At 35.9% G+C, this 25,694-nt stretch overlaps 1 protein-coding gene across 2 annotated transcripts in view; it reads right to left on the reverse strand.

Moving 5' to 3' along the window:
• Positions 1-5,962, reverse strand: part of LOC149803418 (uncharacterized) — a 53,469-nt gene extending 47,507 nt beyond the window's left edge. The window contains exons 1-2 of one of the 2 annotated variants that reach the window (XM_089951411.1): positions 5,685-5,961; positions 638-895 (exon numbers count right to left, since the gene is read on the reverse strand). In XM_089951411.1, coding sequence (XP_089807537.1) covers positions 638-895; positions 5,685-5,745 — 319 coding nt within the window. In that variant the 5' untranslated portion in view covers positions 5,746-5,961. Of the gene's footprint in view, positions 1-637; positions 896-5,684 lie in introns of both variants that reach the window. The other variant, XM_089951410.1, reaches the window with a different exon arrangement.
• Between the last annotated feature and the right edge of the window lie 19,732 nt (positions 5,963-25,694).

The following is a 25,694-nucleotide window of genomic DNA, read 5'->3' on the forward strand; positions in this document are numbered from 1 at the left end:
CTAAATTATGCAGTGAATATCAAATAATGTTTAATAACATATACAGTCAACATTAATTTCTCACATTTTAATATAGAAGAATATATAGTCTTCTGGCAGATTCATGGGATGAAGACTGATTGCCGTTTACGGAAAACCTGAATGACAGAAAATAAAGTAGTATTTAAACAAGCTAGCTCAGTAAGACATTAATACGGAGAAGAAAAAAAAAACGCACGCGTTATTATTTTGAATTCTAAATACTTATTACTGTAAAGAAAATATAAATATCGGTTGACTGTTTTCAGCTTATTTGAAACATTTAAGCAATCGAGCAAAGTGGGATTCTTATACAGTATGTCATAGTGTAGACAGTGTCTCAAATTTCCACATAGGCAACCTAAAAAGTTTACTTCTATTAGGATATGAATCGCATATTCTTTAAATTTACCAAAAGAGAGCAACTAGTGCGAGCTTGAAAATTATTTCACCCTGATGACCAGTCCTGCATTTGATATAAATGTGACACCATGCATATGTGTGAAGCTTATGAACCGTCATTAGTGAACCTTGAAACCTAAATATAGGATATGAAACACAATGCATGTTAGATGCTTCCGCTATAACTACATAAAACCTTAAATAATTCACGTCCCACCTGTTACACAGTCTCTATCTGAGGTGGATCCAACTCCATAAGTGGTTTGACTCGGTCCACATGAAAAACATGCCCATTGACCCTCTAGAGGTTGGTAGGTCCCGACTTTACAGAGCGTGCAGAATGTGGCCCCTGGTACTGCACTGTAACTGCCAGCTGGGCACTGGATGCAAGAATTCTGCCCTGTCGCATCTTGATATGTGCCAGGATGGCATATGTAGCACTCTGACCACTGGAGATACATGCCCGCCGGACAGACTGTAAACACCAAATGCAATATATATAATTATAAAAAGTTTTAAAAGGTGATCAATAAACTGCAAGTAGTAAATTCTTAGTAGTAGTAAATCTATGGGAGATGTATGCAAATCTACATTTCTACGCCAAATTATCATGGATTTTAAAGCAAATCTATTCAGTTAGGGTAGACAACTTAATTCATATACCATAACTGGTCATGTGAAATAGTTTATTCACATGTTCCAAATATCCTGAAGTTTAACTATTGGTGATATAAAAATTATATTTAGTTTGTATTCGAAAGGAAAGGCTGGTTTTCTTTAAACGATGGAAACCTGAGGTGAACAAACAGAAAAAGTTTATACTGGTCGTCATCGATACTCAGCCTGATTAAAATCAGATCTCCACAGTCCTATAGCTGTGTTATATACCATAATCGCTAATTTTATCAGTCAATCAGACGAAGCCTTATATATCCGCGCTTGTGGAACTGGACAATATAGCTGAAGAACATCAGTGTGTGCCTATCGAATATTGATTCACTTTCAAATTTCCCAAAGCTGCATTTCCATTGGCCAACTCAAAGGTCACCAGAACATGAACCATTATCGGTCTCTGTCCGATCTTCACCCCGGACATTACAAATTTGCCTTCATTGCTATAAACAAATCAGATTATTTTTTAAATCTTAGTAAAACAGTCAGACTTGCTTTGTGTTAAAAAAATAAGCGATACCAAACACACAATCTAATTAATCATTGAAAACAATGTAATTCCATCATAGCATAAGTGAAGACATCCAGACGCTTTAGTTTGTAACATAATTTATACGCATGTATATGTATTTCAGCTGTCATTATAACATTACTCATATAAGACTATGGAGTATGATTATTCAAATAAGTAGTGTCTAAAATCATTACCCTAATGATCATTCCACTACAGCCTCGATCTTTCAACCCAGTTGTCTAACATTTATGTTCATTACAGCCTAAGGCAAACCATCTGCACTATCTTGTTATGTCAGGTATTTATTCGGTTATTTTAAATCATGACCTGGTTTGGAAGTCATAGATCTTTTGAGACTGAGTTTGAGCCTGAGATCCATCTCAATAAACATAAAATTTTTAACAATACGATTGATTAGCCGAAAACGAAAACTCCTCAAACTCATGTTCAGAGTTGTGATATCTCCTGGCCTGGTTATGTCAACCGTTTCTTCTCGCATGATAACGTTTAGTAGTATAATATACTCGTCATTACTACCAAATATATCTTATTAAGGTGGAAATAACTCGTACAAATGAGTACTGAACTTAATATATCTTATTAAGGTGGAAATAACTCGTACAAAATGAGTACTGAACTTAATGCACGTTCATGAAACATTTATTTTGTAGTAGTCCGTGTACTAACTATTTGAGAAAAGCCCATGCCATAAATATCTCTTTCAGTGCTATGATGTTGAATCGGCTGGTCGCAGCTCCTCAAAAATAATGATAAGGCTAAGCATAGAATTTCACTTTGTATATGAGAATATAAAAAGAAACATAAAGAGTATGGCTTCATTTAAACAATGTTAATTCAGTTTTTCTAATCTTTATTTTTTGACAGAAGTTTGTTTTACGGCAAATTATTTTATCTGAAACAATTTATATATTTCATCATGTGCGTTTAATGACGTAAGACAATGCAGTTTCGCGTTTGGTTAAACAATACAGTTTCATGTGATTAAACAATGCAGATCTGTGTGATGAAACAATGCTGTTTCGTATCCGTAAAATTTGTGATATTACCTATTATCGCAGTATCTTTGGCTGCTGCCATGAATTTGCTTCTTCTGCACATGCATAGATACAAAAATTTGTATCGCTATTACTTCCATTCTCGCTTTAAATAAATGTTGCAAGAGAGTAGAGATTATTGATCAGCGCAGTGGATACTTCCTCAGAATCGTGAAATGTAGGCATCGGATAGAATAAGTTAAAGATAACTCATGTGCAAGCACACATTATGTTGCACGAAATTTTGGGTCATAAACATGAAAAATACTTTATACACAGATGTCAAAAAATGATGCATAGAATATTTAGTATCTTACTCAAAATTTTCTCTATTTTAAACGATACTCTCTCGTATTAATAAAAAAATAAAAATTTATTTTTAAAGAAATTTTATCTTTAATAGTGTCACGTAATACAAATATGTGCGCTTCGTGTAATGAACTATATCGATGGCACTAAAAATATAGATTCCTGTTAGATTAAAATTAATTTATTGGTGGTAATCAAATGTTTAGTCAACAACTTTGTCATATACCAGATTTGAATATTATGTTATTTTTTTAACAGTAGGGGAAATCCAAGAAAATTATTTTTAAGAAGTTTCGCAAACTTTTATGAAACTTTAAATTATATAATCGGATAACATGTTTAGTTTTATATGTACTGCAATACTTTCATTCAAATTTAGGGGTTTCTGCGATATTTTTAAACACATTTTAAAATATTTCAAGATGAGCAAGTTTAGATAGATAAATATATAATTAGTAAAGCTACAAGTAGACGCCAAATGCAAGTTCGTCTATAGCATTCAAATCCCCATCAAAATGCAAACGTAAATAACGGTTTCTAATTGACGTGTCATACGAGGGTGCGTTCTGTCGCCTCTCTCGTAATCAAAACGTTATGTAGAAAACAAAGCCGGAGAGAAAATGTATACAATCAAGAAAATATTACTTAACCAATGAAATCAGTCGCTTTCCCACTCTTATTAGAAAAAAGGAATGTGTATTCTTGTCTCACTAGATCGGCAAGAATAAGTTTGGAAAAACTATCTTAAAAACTATAATTGTGTTTTATTGTTTTCTGTAATAAGAGTTGGGTCAATTGCATGAAAGTGTAAATGCCCAACAATACATTGTCATTGTCTTGGTTTTAGACACTGAAGTCATCATAGCCTGCCATTTTCATATACAAATCTAAACAGTTGACTTTGAGATAAAATCTTCTTCAAATGGACTACACAATTAACAATTAAGGCCTACTTGTATAATACTTAATGCAAGACCAACATGAATTTATTGTGTGCAGCAGGTCACAAGACAGATCCATTTATTTGAAGCTCTATTCAATACACATTAGAAACTAAAAAACAATGACCCAGTTCTGTAGCTTGACACAAATTCATGTTTTGATGCACTCTAAATTCAAAGCTGATTGCAACTGGATAATTGCCCACATTAGTTTTACACAATTCTGAAACAAACTATGGTAATTAGGCCATGATGCCATATTTGTGCGATGTTTTATTCATCACAATACAAATCTTCAAAGCAACTTTGCTGGAATTAGGCGAGAACGTATTTGAAATAAGAGCCAGTGTATACGAGTATTTTGTTATTCAATAAATCTTGGAAACAAGGTCACATTCACCCAACATTTGAATTTGACATCTTCATTTCAAGATGTGTTCTAGAGCAATGAATGCAAATGTATCAAACGCTGCATTGTTGTTTTATTCAGTTTTGAATTAATTCTTTAAAATGAGCATTTTATTCCAAAACACAGCCACAAAAAGCTGGTTGTCCATATGTGTATTAATTTTAATTTGTAAATTTTAGTTCAGAGAGAAAGAACGTGGGATAGGGAGGGAGTTCTGGCGGAAGACAAGCCTTTATTCTAAGAAACGGTGTGTAAATGTGGTTGCAAATGAACGGATTTTGAATTACAGCTTGGACAAATCTTACAGCTGTTATTAGTACAACATGACCAATAGGCCAAGGCGTGTTAATTATGGTGCAAGGTATACCTTAATCCCAAGATGCATTTACAATGCAAGCTTGATGTTAATAGTTGAAGATATAGAGGAGTTACCACCCAGAGATGGAGGACAGATGAAGAGACAAGCACATAAAATGCTATAAATAGTCTTTTTTAATCAGGGGAATGGAATATACGATCATACACAAGCACAACACACAGGTTCCAATGCTGGGAATGCCTTAGCTAATCTTACACGAACCTGGAGGAAATAAGTTCACGCTATGAAATAAACGTAGCCGCCAACGTGAAGCTGGTAATAAACATAAGTTTGGCACATGGAAAAAGGGATAAACTGCAAGATCAAAACTTCATAAACAGATGCCTAGGAAAAATTCTGATCATCAGGTGACTCAAACAACTACAAGCTTAAAACTATGAAGATAGACCAAAGAGCAAAATAGAGGAGGTACAGGACGAATCAAATGAAAATCGATAACATGAAGAAAATGATATGAGAATGTAACAGGACATTAGTTACATAAGAAAAATGTAGCTGAGGTCGGATGGTCAACCATTTACTGCAGCAACACTGAACCATCCAAAAGAAGAAGGCAATGCTTGTGGTTCAGTTGAATACATAAAAGCACGAAGTTAATGAAATTATTTATACATTATATTATATATATATATATATATATATATATATATATATATATATATATATATATATATATATATATATATATATATATATATATATATATATATATAATTCATTAATATGTTCACCAGGTGTAATGTTCTCCTTCAATTCAGGCTGTCTTCAAACGTATTTTTACTGAATATTAACGACAAGACCGAATTGTCACAAGCCAGAGTTTTAGAGCGAATACGTAACTTTATAATTTTGCCTTTCGTTGAGATGAGTAAGGTAAATAAACAACTGCATATACCTGATAAATTAAATTCTTAAAATTCTAACAAACACACACGGATATATGTGTGTGTATGTTTGTCTGTGTATAACTTAATAAAAGACTAACCCGAAAATGCGGAATCGATGAATATTCCAAAATATACTACTATTACGTAGCTGAAAAGCATCGTTGATAATTCAAGCTGGAGTTCTTCTGTGCACTACGAAAAGTCCCTCTGTAACACAAACGTTAACGTTAATTGCTGAGTGTGTATCAAAGTTAATAATGAAAGTCGGCAGCATTCGCTTGTGCTCTTTCCACGTGACTGTGCCATTAGCACCGGAATATGTTCGGGCATGAACGTGCGTATTAACTTTATAGCAATACATATGCAGGAAAGGAAAAGTAACGTGAGTTCATCAAGTGGAAGAGAGGTTATTACAAACCAAAGATTATCGGAAAAAGGATGTGGGTTACCAAGATCACATAATGCAATGTGAATTATTTTCATATGGTTGTTTGAATCGTCAAAGGCTTCCCTTTGAAATACAGTCATTTATCGATCGATGAAAAATACACTTTAGTTGATGTGCAGGAGACTGTTAATAAATTGTGATCTGATGTATAAAGAACCATAGCAGAGTATCGCCCGTGGCTTGCTGGGAAGGGGTATTCTATTCAGATAAATATTTCGTTTCCTTTGTTTGAGCCAATGCATCGTTTTCACAGTGGCATTTATAAATATATCATGCTTGGGGTTCGGGAGGAAATAAAGAAGTTACGCCTACGGTGGGTTCTTCAGATTTAATTATACCTAGTGCAGATACCTATAATATATAACACATGAAAATTTACAAATATATAAACGTAAAGCAATTAGATACGCATGAACAACTCTCAGCAAGACGCGGAGTGGAATTAAGATTATCGCAGAATCTAATTCATAAAATGTACAAGAGAGCTTATCAGTGCCACATAGTATTCTGATGTTTAATAATATTTATTTTCTTCTATACAATATACAATATATTGAAAAACTTATTATGTCAATCAGAATTATCAAATTCGACTGTTGGAGGATCGTTGGAGAAATGACCAAGAACGATAGAAAAGGGGACTGGTTAATAGAAATGGGCGGGTTCATCATACGTGCATATTAAGAACATGCTAGGCAAGCAGCTCACATCCTACTCAGTCACCCTCTTTATAAGAAAACAACATGTATATGACCTTTGGACATCACTATACCTTACAAGTAACAGACCAAACTAAACGCACGATAACAATCACAAAAATATATAAACACTGGTTTGCATGCTTCTGGGTTGTATTATAAAGCGACCAAACATTGATCAAATCCACACAAAAATAAAATCTAAATTAACTTCAGAACTCCTGACAATAACACCTCATTTCAAACACTACGAATAGTCCACTGACTGAATGAGTATAGTACATCTGACTTTACCTGTACTGCCAGGTCAGTGTTAGTAAACAATGACTGGGACATTTCAGAACTGCAGGACAGATGTACTGTACAAATGTGTCAAGCGGATTGCGCCACAACAAGATACTCCATGAACATAAAATTACCATTTCGTTATATAAAATCAACTGAAATGTCAAATTTAGTATAATTATTAAAATGTATTTTGCTATCTATATAATGCATATACCTGAAGAATGACATAACTGAAGAATGTTGCCTTTCTTCATCGAACTGAAATAAATAGAAATATTCAGCTCTCACTAGCTGTCATAGTTCCCATATTACTGAACTCTCGAAGTTCCAATTTGTTCGTTCTGAAGCCTTTCAGGGAATGAATACATCTTTATGAAGTGCTGTCACATGGCCTTGGTGGTTGTCTGGGCCGTCTGGTTGCGGCAGGGAACAGTTTAACCATACCTAGTTAAATGATCTTTGATCCACAGAAGATGCTCGGAGCCATCCTTAGACCTTTCCAATGGTAAGAAATCTATGCAAACCATCTGCATTGGGTGTATTATCTGCATTATGATCAACTCTGCAACTTTGATAGGTTCCGTTTGAAAGATGCAGCAGGCACAGTACTCATGGCGGATTCAAGATCCTTCTCCAACCCGGGAGAGTAAGAAATGCCATGCATGCCACAGACACTTGTCCTTGCCCTGTTGACTTGCAATGGTCGTGGATACCTTTCAGAGTTTGCTATCTGTGACATACGTCTTAGTTTACTGACCGTCATGCGAAGCGGTTCGATTTAGAAAACCATCTGCATCGAGGAACAAGCGATTCCACGCTCGCGTGTATTTTTCTACTTTTGTGCGTCCTGCTTCGGGCTGAACCCACCTTGCACTAGGTCAACAACTCTGCCTAACGCGCCGCCATTTTCTTGAGTAGAATTCCAACCGACTGGAGTGGTGATTTTGTGAGTTCGGACCTCTTCGGCCGAAAGAGGACAAAAGCAACAAAACACTCTGCAAGCGGAATTGACTTAGTTGCCATAGCTATTGCTTTGACCATATCATTATAGACCTGTGCTCGTCTACTGAGGTCATCTGCGTCGTATATAGTTTGCCTGATTTATACAAGATTGTAAAATCAATCTAGCCAGTGAGGCTAGCCAGCGATGCCCTGTGGCATCTAAACTGGATGCGGATGTTACGAAGGTCAAGGGATTAGAGTCTGTAATAACATCAAACGTATTCGAGACTAGATAGTCGTGAAATTTGTTGGAGAAAGTCCACATCAGTGCCAGAAACACCAGCTTATTAGCTGGGCACTACATTTCTGAGGGTCTAAGACCCCTGCTTCCGTGAACAATAGCCCTATCCACTCCATGTCGCTTCTAATAAAGAATGGCACCAACACGGTTGATTGAAGCATCAGTGTGCAAACTGAAGGGAAGGTTGAAGTCTGCATATGCAAGGACAGTTGGGGATGTAAGCCTAGCCTTCATGTTATTAAAGGCCTGCTTTTGAGGTTCACCCCAGGTCTATGACATCGGGCTGGTGGTCTTGGACCTCTTTAACCTTTAATCTTATCAGTCGGACGATGTGTAGAATAGCTGTTAAGTAAGTCATTTTATGATTCCACTCTATGAGCATAGTGTTCAACGTACCGACGGGATAAAAACCAGCTAAACCAAGGAACAGTCGCAACTCCGTCACGTTCCTTGAGGTAGGTTATTCCGTCACGGATGCGATTTTTTCTGGATCAGTGGAGTACCATACTGGCTAATGACATGGCCGAGACAAACAACCCATGTCATGAAGAGCTCATACTTAACAGGTTTAAGATTAAGTCCGTGCTCCAAAAGACGTCCGAAATCTGATGTGAGGAGTTGGATATGTTCCTCTAAAGCCCTTGAGAAGACCAGGATGTCATCCAAAACGATTAGGCACTCCCTCAAATGTAAGTCACCCATACACTACTCCATACGGCGCTGAAAGTTGGCAGAAGCATTGATGAGTCCGAATCCCATCTTGTCCCACTCAGAAACTTTCGTTACCTACAGATTATGCATTTTTTTCTGTTTCGGTTCCTGAATTTTCACACCAGTATCCAGGACTGAGATCGTGCTTGGAAAAGTAGGTCGAACCTATTAAACTGTCCACGATATCCTCAAATCTGGCCAACTGGTATGCGTTACACGCTCGGTACGAACATTAAACTGATGTCAATCGATACAGAAACGAAGAACCCATCATTCTTTTTGATAGAGAGCATATTGGACGAGAAGGAATATTCGGATTCTCTAATGACCCAAGTTTAGAACATCTTCTTTATCATATGGCACTTCCCATATAACCCTGGTGGAATCCTACGATATTTCTGTTTAAAAGTAGTGGGATCTTCCAAAAAGATTTTCTTGTGTACAAGGTTGGTGAGCTCAGTATCATTGGCACGTTTTAGAAAACACATGGGTCCAATTACCTAGTACCTGTTTCAATTTCTACACTTGGGCTGTTGTGAGGTGTGTTTGTATCAGTGCGTGATTTGGACTTTAACTTAGCTTTAACATTTTTGTAGTCACATCGCTACGATGTCTATAGTGTGGCATTGTATTGTGATGTCTAGCACTGAAGCTTCGTGCTGCAGACATATAGCATCATGTCCCACCCAGCCCCATTATCCTGAAACATGGTCGACCAGTCCTAACACTAATATTTTAATGCTGAGCGCCAAGCGAGGCATTTGCAAGTACCATTTGTATAAGTCTTTGGTATGACTCGGCCGTGGTACTAATCCACGACATGTCGCGTCCGAGGCGGAAGCTATAACCACATAGGCCACTGGAACGGTCCTGGTGTGAGGTTCTTAGTATCAATATGCATCCCTAAATCATCAACAGAGAAGGATTTGTCTGGTTGGAACATATTTAGTTCAGAGGCGAGATTATCAACTACTTGAACTTCTGTAACCTAGCGAACACCGGACTGAAGGATGATAAAATGGGTTGGCCATTCATATTACAGACCCAGACTGCAATCTTAAAACAAGAACCTGTTTGTTGTAATCGTGTTACATAGGGACACACTAAACTTGGCCGATTTTTCAGTGACCACATGGGCAATGTTATGGTCGACACCTCTGGCCAGTAATTAATTGTAGCAGGTTCATAATGAGCTTCAAATGTAAACAATGCTATTTTACTACTCATGAACGTTAATGCCTGAAACAAATATTTAGCTATAAATTTGGTTTGTCTATACAACTACTGGACTATGCCACGGCTGTAAAGGACGATGTCACGTGTGAAGAACACGCAGTTTCCAAAATTATAGAGCAAGCTGAGTCTAAGCAGATGAGGGAACTATGAAGCGGACGTGATATGCAAAAATCAACACATTTACCAAAATAATTTTGTTATATTAATACGTTTACTTACTTCGTCCTAAAAATATGTAATATCCTTAAGACAAAATCACATAGAAATACACAAATGTACACAACACAAATCCTTCTGTCGAAATTGTTCCGTTGTCTTTGAATTTTCCCGAGAAACTGTTACTGGGTTCGCTGGCCTAAAAACACAAAATAAAACAGCGTTTTTCTGTTGAAATAACACGAAATGTCACGAGATAACGGATCTAAACAAATACACTGCAGAAAACTCTACCTCGCTACCTAGGACTAGGTCTTTTGACGTACAACATCCCTCGGATCCGTTTGCATGCGGCCGGTATCCATACCATCCACTATCATGTCCGTTCCTTGGGTGTCATTTGCCACTGATGGTCTACATTCTAACCATTGGTGGGCGCCATCGTAACGTTCTTGGGGTTTGGAGAGGAAGTGAAGAAGTTAGGCATACGGTGGGTTCTTCGGATTTAATATGACCTAGCTAGGAAGACCTATAACATATATCATACGAAAATATACATATTAGTAAAAGTAAAGCAATTACAAACACACGAACAAATCACAACATGACGCTGCGCGGAAATATTATAAAGACTATAGCAGAAAATAATTCATAAAATATGAAAAAGAGTTTACCTCTGGTGTATATTAATATTTATATTCTGTTAGAATTTACAATGTATTGAATAACTTATTATCACCAGACTTATCTAAGTCGACTGTCTGCGAGTCGTTGGAGGAATGGCCAAGAACAATAGAAAAGGGACTTCGTTAATAAAAATGGGTGGGTTAATCACACGTGTATAGTATGCAAGTGCAAATAAATCAGCTCACATACTACTCACTCATCATATGTACAACAAAAGAACATGTTTATGGCCTTTGAACATCACTCTACCGGACATATAACAGTACCATACTAAACCAACTCAAAAGATAACAATAACATATAAATACTGGTTTACAGAAGCAATGCCCGATCATTATATTCAGTGCATGCTCGAACCAAATGAAATTTGATCCATGTATCTTCAAGATTACTCTTTGGAAACAAATGTCCTTGTGGTTATTTTGTCCACTGTACAATACTAATATTACTAAAATGACTAACGTCAAGCCCCTGCGTGCAGCACGTGCAGTCGAGATAAGTGCTGCCAGTATGAGGATAGTATATGACGATTTTGTTTGGTACACATGTGCTTCAATATCCACCGAAGATGTTCTTTTCCGGGCAATACAATATGTTCATGCAGGTCTGGTTATAGGTGGGCGCAACCATCGTTCATTTAAGAAGATACATCTGTTGATTCCATTTGACTGCTCCTAAGGACAACCATGCACGAACCGACATTTACATTCGACAGAAGTCAGGAGAAAAGCAAATTTTTATATATTCTAAGCACTAAATCTTTTCATTGGTAAACATTACAAGCATGGAATTAATACAACGTCCATAACTTTATATGTGTATAACAATATAGTTCGTTTTTTCATTGTTTATTTTTAGGTCAAAATGTAATAAAATCGTAGGCAGGCTTCTTAAACCATACTGTTGAAATTATGATGCCTCAAGCATTGTGATATTTATCACAAAAAAATCTACAGTGGCAGAAATACGCAAGAACGCAATATTAAATATGCCATGAAAGTATCCTCGCCCAATTTGTAGGAAAATCTTAAGGAAGTTCTTTGACAAATTCTAACAAACATGTATATTATTTTAAAGCAAAGAAGTTAACAAAACAGCACAGAGCACTACGATATTCTTTGCCGTGTCATATATTATGTTGTTGCGTTATGTTCACAACAATGGAAACTGAAGTCCATTGTTGTTAGAAACAACAACACACAGGGTCAGTACATATGGTACACATATTTCTTGCATATATCTAGTCCATATACAATTTCATATTGTAATATGCAGTTATCAGTTTAACGGAATGTGTTATTCACCTTAACACAGAATAAAGATCAGTGGATTTCGATGTAGCTTGGCCAGTTTCTAGACTTGATACATCATACCTATTTATATATAGGGGCCCCTAGCGGCCGAATATTCTAAAGCGCTCTCCGTTACGGATCACTGCCATCTCACCTCTGTCTGCGTGGGTTCGATTCTAGGATTTGGCCAATGTGGGTATGTGAGAAAGCTTGCCAGTAGGTTCTCGTGGGTCGGTGGTACTTCCCGGGGTTTTCCCGGGTATTTCCTCCACTATTAATACTGGCCGCCATGTATAGCCTATCGTGTGCTGAAAAATGGCGTTAAACCCAACAACACACACACACACACACACACACACACACACACACACATATATATATATATATATATATATATATATATATATATATATATATATATATATATATATATATATATATATATATATATATATATATATATATATATATATATATATGTGTGTGTGTGTGTGTGCGTGTGCGTGTGCGTGTACCTTTGTGCAATACGTAATTCAATTGTTTATTAGTTTTTGTAAAATAATTATCAGAACTGGAGGAAAAAGTTATAGCTCTTCGCGTAATATTTTATGATTGCAGTTGGCTACATCGAAATATAGTTGGAGCTTTTTGGACTGATACGTGTCTTGCCTGAAAATTCCACCATATCGACTTAGAAGAAACCTTTATATGTGCAGAGGCTGAAATTGCTTTTGGTTTTTCAATGTATCCATAATTATTATTGTTGAAGCTTTTAAACCCAACACCTGCTTAGATCCAAAATTTTCAATAGACTGATGACTCTTTTAATTATTTATTTATATATGGTCCAAATACATTGTTGCATAAAACAAGTAATGTGGGTACGAGAAATATAAGATTCATTATCATAAGGTATTGCAAGTTTTGATTATCTGCAGGTTTAAGTATTGAAAATTGGCCTTGACGGTGGTGATGGAGTTAGTTTTGCCCAAAATAAAATTGCAACTACAATCGACTTTTGTTTATCTGATTATGCTGTACTGAATATTATATCAGATATTGATATGATAGAAGAGGTGAATCAATACACGTGCTATTTTCGTTTGCTATATCTGTGTTTTCAAGTAAACGCGGCAAGAATTAAAATGCACGATATTCATATATCCATAATTGTTTTACAAAAATTACTAAGCCACTCTTGAAATATAGTGGTTGCGGTAATACAAATTCAATGATGCAAAACTTATTAGTCTCTGTTACGAAGTTTACCTATTCCGTGGTCGAAATTGCTCTCATCCGCATAATGTGATTTCATCCTCTCATTTGGCTAACTTTCCAGAAATTCTCGACGTTCAGTCCAGTATACCTCAGACTACGTATGCTGCCCCACCCAGTGTCACAGGCCTATGCACTGTAGCCATCATTATTTTAAGGACACCGATTACTTGTGGGTCATCCGAAATGGGCATCAGGTGAGAATCTGTCAAAGCGAAAGATGTGTTTCATCAATGAAATTAGTCCTACCACCAAATAAAGGACCCAACATTGTAATATGAGTATTACGGTACCTATCGTAATTGCGTTGCTGCATTTGCATGTGCAGGCAAGGAAATATGTACGCCTACAGTAGAAATGTCCACTGCTGTAAGTGGTATCCGCTTGCGCCACTTTTGTACCGCGACGATGGGCCCTATAGAATATACATCTTCGTTCTGGTTTGTCAAAGAACAAAGGTAGAAGTTGGAGAAGGTTAGTGTGTGACCACCTAAACTAGACCTTTATAACATCCTCCAGTGAAGAATGAGTTAGAAAGACCCATGATGTATCGATGGCTTCAAACATATATGATGTAATCTTCATCAATGAAAGGTCCCTCTCGGCAACAAACTGATACGCCATCTTGATCTTCAGTACAATAAATCTCATAATATGAACTGGATGTCGAAATATCACCCGAACCCATTGAGATAAGGAAAAGACACTTCCTAACATTTGTCGTCTCCTTAGAAGTGGTCAAATAGAATTTTGGAAAGGCTGTTGATCTCTCTAGGGAGTGGAACTACCTACAGAAGAGGGTGTATTGCTAAGAAACCTGGTTGGCGAAATAAAAAGAGCTCTGGCAAAATTCTTCGATAAAGACATTCATTAGAATTTATATTGAATTCAAAACTGGAATAATATTTTCTGTGATTCAAGAAGAGACTGTTGACACATCTGCACTAAGTAGGATATTAAAGACGTCATCACCTTTAATTTCGTTTTTCATCGGGACTTCAGGACTTATTAATACTAGGACTTCTATTTTTTAATTCTTAGATTATTTTTGATTTAATTCGTAAAACCGTAGGTTCTTTTTTTCTCATTTTTAACTTTGTATTCTAGGGAAATAAATTATTTGTTAAATTTTACAAAGCTTGTTGTCTTCCCTCTTTTCTTTTACTTATTTTAAGAGCATAGACTCGTAACAACAGTAAAATGCTTGTATTGGATTGCAATGTGTGTGTTTTGATAGTAATTTTGAAAAAAAGGTCCTGGATTGCAGATATGCTGTGCTTGATTTGCAGATCTATCAAAAGTAGTATTTGAGGCCATAAAACGTTTGAGCCCATACTTTCATAGATTCATTAGTTTAAATAAGTTTGCATCTTGCGTATACATGAACTCAACTCTATGATGAAATATTAGCTTGGCGTTTGGGACTTTCCGATCCTTTGAAATTACACAGTTTCGACCGTTTTGAGGCTACAAACATTTGACTCTTTGAGGTTGTAATTCCCATTGCCATGTTGAACCTATGGACCATTTTAATATTGCCATCCCCGTTTGGGGCTATAGTGGCTCCTGCATGTTAACCTATGGGAGTCTATATAATTATCCTTAAACATCAAGTCAATGATATTATTATTATAAGGGGTTGCTCTGATGTGAATAATGCTCGAAAGATTCTAGAGCTGATAGGGGTGTGCTCCGTTTATAACTGGATCTAATAGCTCATATACAAGCAAAATGCAGTTATTAGATTACTTACCACAAACGATAGTCTGGAGTTCAAGTGTACCATCAGGGAGCGTAATCTGTCTGAAAAAATAGGGCACGATTCGATGAAAGTAATTTGATCGTCGTCGCCTCACACATGCAAAGAAAAATTAAATACATATACAAACAATGTAAAAACCACTTAATGATATACGTTATATTTTATCTTAAACAATACAATTAAGAAACAAAATATTTATTTATATATCGATATATTAAACATTACGTTCTCTACCATGCCTATTTTAATATGGGGTCCACAAAAACCTAGGCACGTTAAAGGTACGTTAAGTTTGGTATAAATTACTTGATTATATGAAAAGGACTTAATCTGAGATAAAACAATAAAAAAAGAGTAGGCTGGTTTTCCTTACTATAATTATAAGGTACACTGCTCAAGAATAACGCCTGACAGTTGTATAGTACACCTTCTGAAATGATTGTTCCTAACTCTCTTCAATGGCGGTATATGCATTGGATGGCAGATGTTCCAAATTAACCAGACGCTGGCTGATAAAACTGTAAATCTAAATTATGAGCAACCTATCGGTAAAATTGAAAGAAAATACTGCATTATTCCTTACTTTCCACGGGAAGGAATATTAGCACAAATGAACACAGTTAAGATGAATTTTTAATACACATGTAATGTGAGACATAAGACAATGCCATATGTGTATATTGTGCGATGAATTTAGGTCGATTCGTTACCGCCTTGAATAAACAAAAATGGTGGTTTATAACCTTTGCCAATAATACTGGACTAGAGTCTATCAGTTTACCTGTAATTTTCACCCCATGAATCATTGTATTATTCTCCTAGGACAATGTATCTTGATTATAATTCTGACCTCTTACCAAAACACATTGGTTGATATCTGTGGATCCAATTCAAATTGTGGTTTGGCCAGATTCACATGAATAGCACAACGGTTGACGAAAAGACGGCTGATAATTTCCTTTTTCACATTTCGTACATGTTTTGGCACCTGGTGAGCTGCTGTAAGTACCAGATCTACAATCATCGCAAGAATTATCACCAACATGTGCCTTGTAGTTCCCTGGTTCGCACAAGGAATACCATGACCCATATTGGTCCCACTTATAGTATCTTCCAGGAGAACATGCTTTTAAAAATAAAATTTATTATTGATTTTACATGAACGTGTACGAGAGACGTTCTCATACATCAATGAACTGATAATACGAATATTAGATTTTTAGTGCTATATAAATATGTGACTTGATTCACCAAAACTATCGGTCGGCACGAATGTTTTTCATATCAAATTGAATTACCTAATGATCATATACTTTGAAGAAAAAAAACTTTATTAAAACCTAAATGGTCATGTTCGCTTGGAACCACATTAGCAATTACACCAGTATCAACAGTTCAGCAAACATTTGTATAAGCAACAGCCATTAGCGTCCAAAATGCAAATGATGATAAAATTAAAATGATTTGTTTTACTTTTGTGTTCTGATAAAAAAGGAATATTTCATTAATTGATTCCTAGGTACAACGCTTAATAACTTGCAGAGCGGGTTACATGTGTTGACTGTTACATATATGTGTAAGGATTGCATAGCTTTAAAAAATTAAAGTAATTTTTATCATTTAGATTGTTTTTAAAGATACTTTTTAAGTTTCGTGTTCTGTCATCCGATTTGTATTCAACCACATCTTCAGATAAGGGACTCGACTGCTACTACTGATGGTATCACCAATGATGTAGACATCCGTATGAATGAGTAAACAAACAAAAATATATCTCATGTGTTTGAATATAATATCAAAACTGTTAAAAAATTATATGTAAACATCTCATAAATACCTAGCAAATCTCATGTTAATACTAATACTGTGATATTTTCAAGCTTATTCTTCAGGTCATGGAACTGGAGGATATTCATAAATTTATACTGAAGACAATTAATGATATATCGCTTAGCCTATGATTTACACGATTAAAATATGTACGTTAGCATGCATGTGACCCGTTGGGAAGTTAAAATCTTGCCATGATTTATACAGCATGCGTCGTTGTGATTCTCGTTTACCACACGTACCTATTTTAGACGACCAATATTATCTTAAGCGAAACAATTTCTTCGAACTATCTGCATCTACTCTATTATGTAGTATGGTTATGCCACATTTTAATAAACTAATTACATATTTCCAGTTATAAGGGCTGATTTTATGCCGAACTCCTCACAGTGGTTACAACCCTTGGATAAGATAATACCTATAGTACAACGCTGTAAATGCCACCTGTCGAAAACAATATGAATTAATAACTGCAACACGCACAATTTCGATTGAATTTCCTACGATTTCTGTAATGGTTTCCATGCCAAATAGGAAGAAGTTGCCAACACGTAACATCAACTAGTCAGGAATTCTTTACAAAGGCAACACGCGGCTGAGGATGTTACAAGGTATAATACGATGACGTCAGAATGAAAAGCATTTGAACCGCCATGCAGTCTGGTTCTTTGATGCTTGTTTTGTTTCATAAACTGTTTCTCAATTAATTGAAGTATATCTACAGCAATATCCAGTCAACATGCTCGTGTACTAATACGCGGATATGATGTACCAGATTTTAGATTGTGCAGTAATAAAAATAAACTTACGGCAGTAATATATTCTAAAGAGCATGAGCTGTGAGTTGTGTGTAAGTAGGCTTTATATACATTAAGCAAATACCTATATCTATATACGCAGTTGCAGCAATAGAAATTAAACAATTGAGAGGGTTATAACTCTTTCTAAGTAGGAATAAAACTTAAGCTAGATATAACGGCAACTAGGGAGTAGTTCTAGTCAGGGGCGTATTAACCATTAAGCAGACTAAGCACGTGCTTAGGGCACCAGGGCCAAAGAGGGCACCACAAAGTTGAGAAAAGGGTGAAAAGAATAAAAAACGAATGAAGATTTGCAAAAAAAAAATTGATAAAACTAGTGCAAATTGATCACAATGTTCTGTTTCTTGATCAGACAGGTCAACAACTAAAATGGACTGGGTCAGCGTGGAACGGAGGGGGCACCAAGATTTATCCGTGCTTAGGGAACCAGTGAGCCTTAACCCGCCCCTGGTTCTAGTGCATCAGCTCCAGTAACCAAATAGCCTTGACCTCATCCCTCACAAAAAGCAGAGTAGAGTCGAACGTACGGACTGAAGGGGCTCGAGCAATCACTTACTAGATAAGCATATTTTATACTCGGATATAAGGAATTTTGGAAACAAAATGCAAGGCATACAAAGGACAATATAATAAAGTGACGCCTGCGTGCATTTAAAGATATTTGACAAAGTATACTTTCATACAAGAACAGCAGACCACTAAACAATAAGCTGTGGATGCTCCTAGTGGTCGGGTGATTGGCTACCTTTTGAATATCAAAGCTCGGATTCGCTTGAATCATCAAGTATTTGGAAGGTAAATGTTAACTTAGTCTTTGGTATAACTCGGTCGGGATTCGAACCCGCGACCAGCGAGGCGGGCGTTCTAATCACTTAGGCACGGGAGCTGTCTCATAAATAATTAAATTCTTCCACTAAAATGATATTTTCACATAAAAAGTAAGACCTCTTACCACATTCACTAACAGCGTTTGACCAGATTTCTGTTGTCGTTTTACCATGTTGACAAAACATGCACCACCATTGACCCTCAAGGGGCTGATACTTTCCGATTTCACATGCCTGACATAAAGTCTGACGCATTAACGGCTGATAGTTTCCAGCTTCACATTTTAGACATGATATTGCCCCAGTTGAGTTGCTGTAAGTTCTAAGTTTGCAATCATCGCAAGAAGTATCCCCAGCATGTAACTTATAAGTCCCTGGCCTGCAAGTGGAGCACCTTGGTTCCTGTTTGTTCCACTGATAATAACTTCCAGGCGAACAGAAGTTAAAGGTAGTATTATTAACACATGCGTTTACTTGAGAAGTCCGTATAATCCAGTGGTCTGATAATATGAATATGCTATTTGACTCATATCTTAAAACTTTTTTATGAGCGAATTGTTTTGTATAGTGCTACAAGTCTTGCTATATAAAAACGCAAATATTGATCAGATCAAATAGGATAACCTATTTACTAAACATGTTAAATAAGAGTTTAAACCTTTACTAAATGTAAACTTAAACCTATTACTATATCCTTAATGTCCATATTCGCCTGAAAGAAATTAACATTATTAGTATTGCAGTAAACATATGTAGAGTTACTAAATAATGGCGTCCAAAATGGAAATGCTGATAAAAGCAACAACTTTATTATTTTCTTGTTACACATTGGCTATAAGTTTGATTTATTTGCACGTACTTTAGTGTATCTTCATGTTGTTGACTTCTAAGAATTTAAGACGACGATACTAAAATACAGATTTCAGTAATTGATTGACCTCTACAAGGCCTAATAATTTCCTGTGTCCACACGCAAAGAGGGATAGATCGGTTTCGTGCGTGATATTTGTGTAAGGATTACACTGGTATTGGCAATGAAAATCTTCTTTTATTTGTGGATATTGTTAGAACAGTTTTACGGAGTTGTTACATTGTTTTATTCAAGAAGATCTAAAGATAATGAATAAGAAAGTTACTGCTGATGGTTTCCTGAATAAGTAACATATATACCTTTCAATTTTTGGAACATTACATCAACACTATAAACGTATCAATATTTAGATGCAGACCAGATCCTAATACGGATGCTGTTACACATTCCTGTGATATCAATATGTATCTGCTGTTTTGTTGTTAAAGTCACGTAATTCGAGGATATTTAAACATGGACGATTCAATAATTATTACATTCATAATATTAAGGACGTTTATTGATGTCTCGCTTGCCATGAAGTCCCTTCGATTAAAGTATTCATGTTTACCTTGGATGCCAATTTCAGAGGACAAACATCATCTTATATTGTACAGTTTTCTCAGAAATATCAACATCTAGTCTGGTATGTCATGTAATGATTATGCTTCGTAGGTGTCAATCATTTTAATAAAAAAGTCATTATTTATTTCTAAGTAAACAAATTAACTTTAGGAATACTATAACAAGTTACCTCCCTTGGATAAGAAATTGCCCCTAACACAGAGAGAGAGAGAGAGAGAGAGAGAGAGAGAGAGAGAGAGAGAGAGAGAGTGTGTGTGTGATTTGGATTTTTAACGCAGCTTTAACAATTTTTCAGTCATATCGCTACGATATCTGCAGTGTGACAGTTTGTAGTGATGCCTAGCACTGAGGCATCATGCCGCAGACATGTAGCATGATGTCCCACCCAGTCACATTATCCTGACACCAGGCCGACCAGTCCTAACACTAACTTCTTAATACTGAGCCCCAATGTTCTTACCATACACATTGCTCCAGACATTTTTCTGTGGGATGAGCATATGACCATGTGATTGATGGCGCTGATATATTAGAGCTATGGGATAGATGATGACGTTATTTGTTGCAATTTTTCCAACTTTGCACCACATTCATCGCAGAGGAAGTTAGCAAGAAATACCAGTCGAAATTCAGAGTGATGTAATAAACTAGAACAAAACCGTATCAAAGCATACGTTTTTAACTAAGTAGCATTTTACTAACACATTTACATCTTTCGGTCAGGAACCGTTCCGGTGGCCTAGTGGTTAGAGTGTAGGCCTTGGATGCGGGAGGTCGTGAGCCAACCTTCTTCACTGGATCTTCGAGGAGAAAGGGTTACCTTCCATGATATCGGATAGATTCAGACATCGCCGTAAAGGGCATATCGACCATTACAAGCAACCGTATTGTTTGCTGGCAAAATTTGACCTGAATCGGCATTTCTCACTCACCCTTTTCCCCATGTGGAACCTTTTAGTTTTCTTCTGACATGGTTAAACTCAAACAAGTTTGAGCCCATAGACAAACCTCGCTAAAGCTGTTATCGCGCCTAACTTATTTTGATAGCTTTAGCATGCAGGATGAGCGGGTTGCATACCCCTTCGACAAACACGAACTATTTACAGTTTAAATCGGAAGTTCTTTCATCCTAATGGCGAATTTAGGTGTTGCCAAGAACGGGTTAAAATCTACGTGGAATCAGAAGGTGGTTGTTCCTTCAGTGGATAGGCAGGAATAGGTGACAATGCAAATACATGAGTTGTGGCATCCAAAAATGCATATTTCTTCCAGTGATGTCCAGAAAACGCAATATAACCATTCTGGACTTCTTGTATTAGCTTAAGCTGGTATTACATTCGCCGTACTCTCTAGTCTCTCAGAACTGGATACACCTTATGAGAATTGTAGTTCAGCTAGTTTCACAGAAGCCTCAGATGGGTCCATTAGCTGTGAAATAGACATCACTAGACCCAGTTCATGACAACACAACTTCTCCATGGCCTTGGGATTGTATATTTCGCTAGATTCGCCTGGAGTTTTCTTGTTGTCAGAGAGAAAATAGTTCATTTCGCATCACTGGTAGACTGGTGTCACCTGTCACGTGACTGTCAGTTGTGCTTCCTTCACTTTCAGGATTACATCTGTATGCACCTCGAAGCAGAACTGCAGTATAAATTTCATTCTTACGTAGCTCTATTACCTATTGTCTGAACCTTGATGTGATCAGAAACATAATCGCAGAAGTAAAAGTACCTCATTTGTTAATCATGTTTCTAAAAAAATACTTACTGACCACATTACTCTAAAGCTCGTGCTTCTCTTTAGCTTAACTAGGTAAACACTTAGTATGCGCGTAGAAACATAGCAGTGGGATGGAGAGATAATTAGGAAGCGTTTGGTTTTAGTTCGTATTGCTAATATATAGACGGGAAAGGCCATTCTTCGTCTTTCCTGGAGAGCTTGATTCAAGAGGTATAGATGTTTATTTATCTAATGGTATTGTGATAGGCTGAGTATTCTCGGAAACAATATGACTGACTAAAAATTAAACATATTGAAAAAAGTTTCATTTTTTCCACATGTTAGTTCTCTGCATGAAATTCGATATTTCAGGAAAATATCATCCAATACTTGCGAGATTTTTTGCAACTCTTATGATCTTTATGAATATTATGTATCATTGTAGCTTGCTGATTTATCGTAAATTTATGTCAGAATTATTCAGCGCCCATTTAAGTGTAGCTTGCACAGTGTCAAAATTGCTTAACAAAATAGCCGAAAGTCATCGCCACTTAACTGACAAACAGTTTTTCCTACAACATTAACATGGAGACGTAAGTATCTAAATTTGTTTTTCTGTAGACACACTTTTAACAAATTTGATGCACGTTATTAAGTTTGCTTTTCTAAAATCGGACATTCACTACGAGTGCTTAATTGCACGTTCCAACCCTGTGGTCTTCATATTAAGCTACCTAATCGCGTGATCTGGTACACTCTGAAGGCATACGTACGCATTTGTTGACTATACTTTAATGTAGTACATTATCACATAGGTCAGATGACCGAATTCAGTGTCTTCCCTGTGCAAAATACGAAACTATGGAATCGACTTTTAGCTTAAAGTAGATGATAAAAAATTAACATAATGATTTCTGATTAAACTAACGGTGTCAGAATCGATCAAGTCTAAATTGCCACAATAGGATAGAAACAGTCTTTTCAAAGATCCACAAATTTCGAAGTAGCCTATATAGACTTGATAACATATAGGATACCTACTGCAATATTGTCCACTTTGATGTGATCTTGTCTATACCTTAATGTAATTATCCCGTGGATATCCAGTCTTTTAAGATGTTAGAATATTATATTCAATTATTTAAATGAAAATTATTTGAAAATAAAACCATTACCTGTAAATGCTTATTTGATACATATTCCAAGTTATGCTGTAATGACATACGTGACAAACATTGCTAAACAACTGATAAATTCATTATTGAAAATTTAATTAATTCTCAGCATTCCCTGTATGAAGTGATATATATATATATATATATATATATATATATATATATATATATATATATATATATATATATATATATATATTGTTATGTATATTTAATTTTTCTCTTTTGTTAGTTTTTTCTTCATGAATAAACCATGTGTTTAATTGTTTTTTGACTTGACCTTGTCCAAAATCAAGTTTATGTTGTACTGACCAGTAACTTTTGTTTTGGTAAAAAAGTATTACATAGCTAATATTTTCGTATGACCGTGGGTGAAACATTAAGATTATTATTAGTAGAGACAAAAATACTTATTAATTTTGGTCTGGGTCTGAGACTTTGGTAATTTCCATGGTTCTCTGTGCTATGTCGATCTTTATATTGCAAACGTTTGTCAGTTATATCCTCAGATTTACTGAACAAATCCGATTCCTCAGTAATTTTAATCGACAAATTGTACATCCCTCTTACGAAAATATAACTCAGCAGACCATATCTTAGAATTTCAAAAACTTCAATGGATTTGATCTATGTTTGGTTTCTCAGATGAGGTACATTGTGAATTTATCTTGGGAATTAAACATGGGCTAAAGTTTTACCAAAAAAGTGGGGCATTTATAAACTGATTTGAATCTTGACAGGTGTCGTGAGTCTTTCTTACTTTGTCTGGAGTTTTACAAAGTTCAATACAAGATGTCAGCGGAAAAGTCTCTCTCTCTCTCTCTCTCTCTCTCTCTCTCTCTTGTTTAATGTCACTTTGCACGCAGCTTTATCATATTTTTGTCCACCTCAGCCAACTCTATATTTTCAGCCTAGATACCATGAAATGCAACCTAAACTGCTCTTTGCTACTCTCCCATTATATTCATCGCCAAAAGCAGCAAATGTCCCCAAACATACCTGCATTTCTAGCAATAACACACGTTGTTGGTGTTTTTGAGTAATTTAAACTGCATAACAATAAATCGTTTCCGTTATTGTATAGGTGTACTATTACTTAATATTTTAACTTGACAAAATAGTTGTAAGCTGGGTGTGAGATACGGAAAAGTATAGGGGTGCGATACAGAATGTGTGATACGGAATTACAGACTGAACATCTGTATCGAACGTCAAATCAGACATGTAAGATTAAACGGGTATGTAATACTACCTATTATGAACACCTTCACGAGCTCTGGGCACTGTAGATTTTACTTGAGCTTTAATTTGTACATAATTATTCATCTGCAAACCACAATCTGTTATAGCTATCCTCGATAATGAAAAACAATCGTAGGATGCTTTCCCCAAACCTTATCTAAACCTTATCAGATGTTAGATCAATGATCTGAGTTGGCTCAATCAATTAAATTAATCAAGTACAAAATAACGAAGCAAAATCAAACAAGTGAAGATAAACCTAAGGTAAAAAGCTTTTATGTTATAATGCATAGCACACGATCAATCCAACTCCAGTTCGTTATATATCCCAGGGGTGTGAATGCTAAAATCACCAGTACTAAATACAGAAAATGAGAACTGTGTCTGAGAACATAGGAAAACTATTAGCGGTCTACAGCCTTCAGTATGACATTCTTTGTTATGGTATTTACTGTTGTTTAAATAAATATTATAATTATAAGGATAATTTAAAATACATTTTTCACCAGCAGAAGAACGATGTTGTAAATCACTTTTTCGAACTGAAATGCATTCTAAGGTAAAAATACATACAGTAGTTGTTTCAATCTGCGTTGAAGGTTGAACCACCACATGGTAATTTTGCTCCATCAATTAGCCATTTAAAATTTGATTATGTTAGAAATTATCAGCTTAATACTATTAATAATTAGATTCAATGCAGAATAAGAGAGATGCATATTACGCATGCATGGGAAAACTTATTAAGCACCTTGTATTTTTTAAAGTGTGGCATAAGCGGGGTAATCCGGTACACCATATTTAAACATGGCTCAAGAATGTTGAATAAACCCGATGCTACTTCCTTAATGACTTAGATACAAATTCGCGTGTGTCTATAATATACATATGCACGTATGCTTGTTTATTTTCTCTTTTTGAGGGTGGTGGTGTTGGGTTAAAAAGACTTTTCGTCATCTTCCATGCACAAAATTTCAAACTTCTGTTTCGGTACCGTATCCTGCACGAATATTAGAGCCCACCGCTTTATTTACTACGGAGAAGTTACTTCCAGCGGAATGAAGTCATATATGGGTATTGTTGACAAAAAAGATAGGATGAGATTTTAGCCATTGTCGTTGGAGAGGTTTGCATACATTATCGTCTGTTTACTTGGTAAGTGTAGGTTTTAAATCTTCAGCACTGTTTATGAAGAAAGGAAAACACACAAAAAAGCACTCACACCACAAGATAGGGAGGTGGGGGCAGGTAACACAA

This window comes from Sinohyriopsis cumingii, chromosome 3 (genome assembly GCF_028554795.1).
Source record: "Sinohyriopsis cumingii isolate HCF-2022 chromosome 3, ASM2855479v2, whole genome shotgun sequence".
In the NCBI taxonomy this organism is placed as follows: domain Eukaryota; kingdom Metazoa; phylum Mollusca; class Bivalvia; order Unionida; family Unionidae; genus Sinohyriopsis; species Sinohyriopsis cumingii.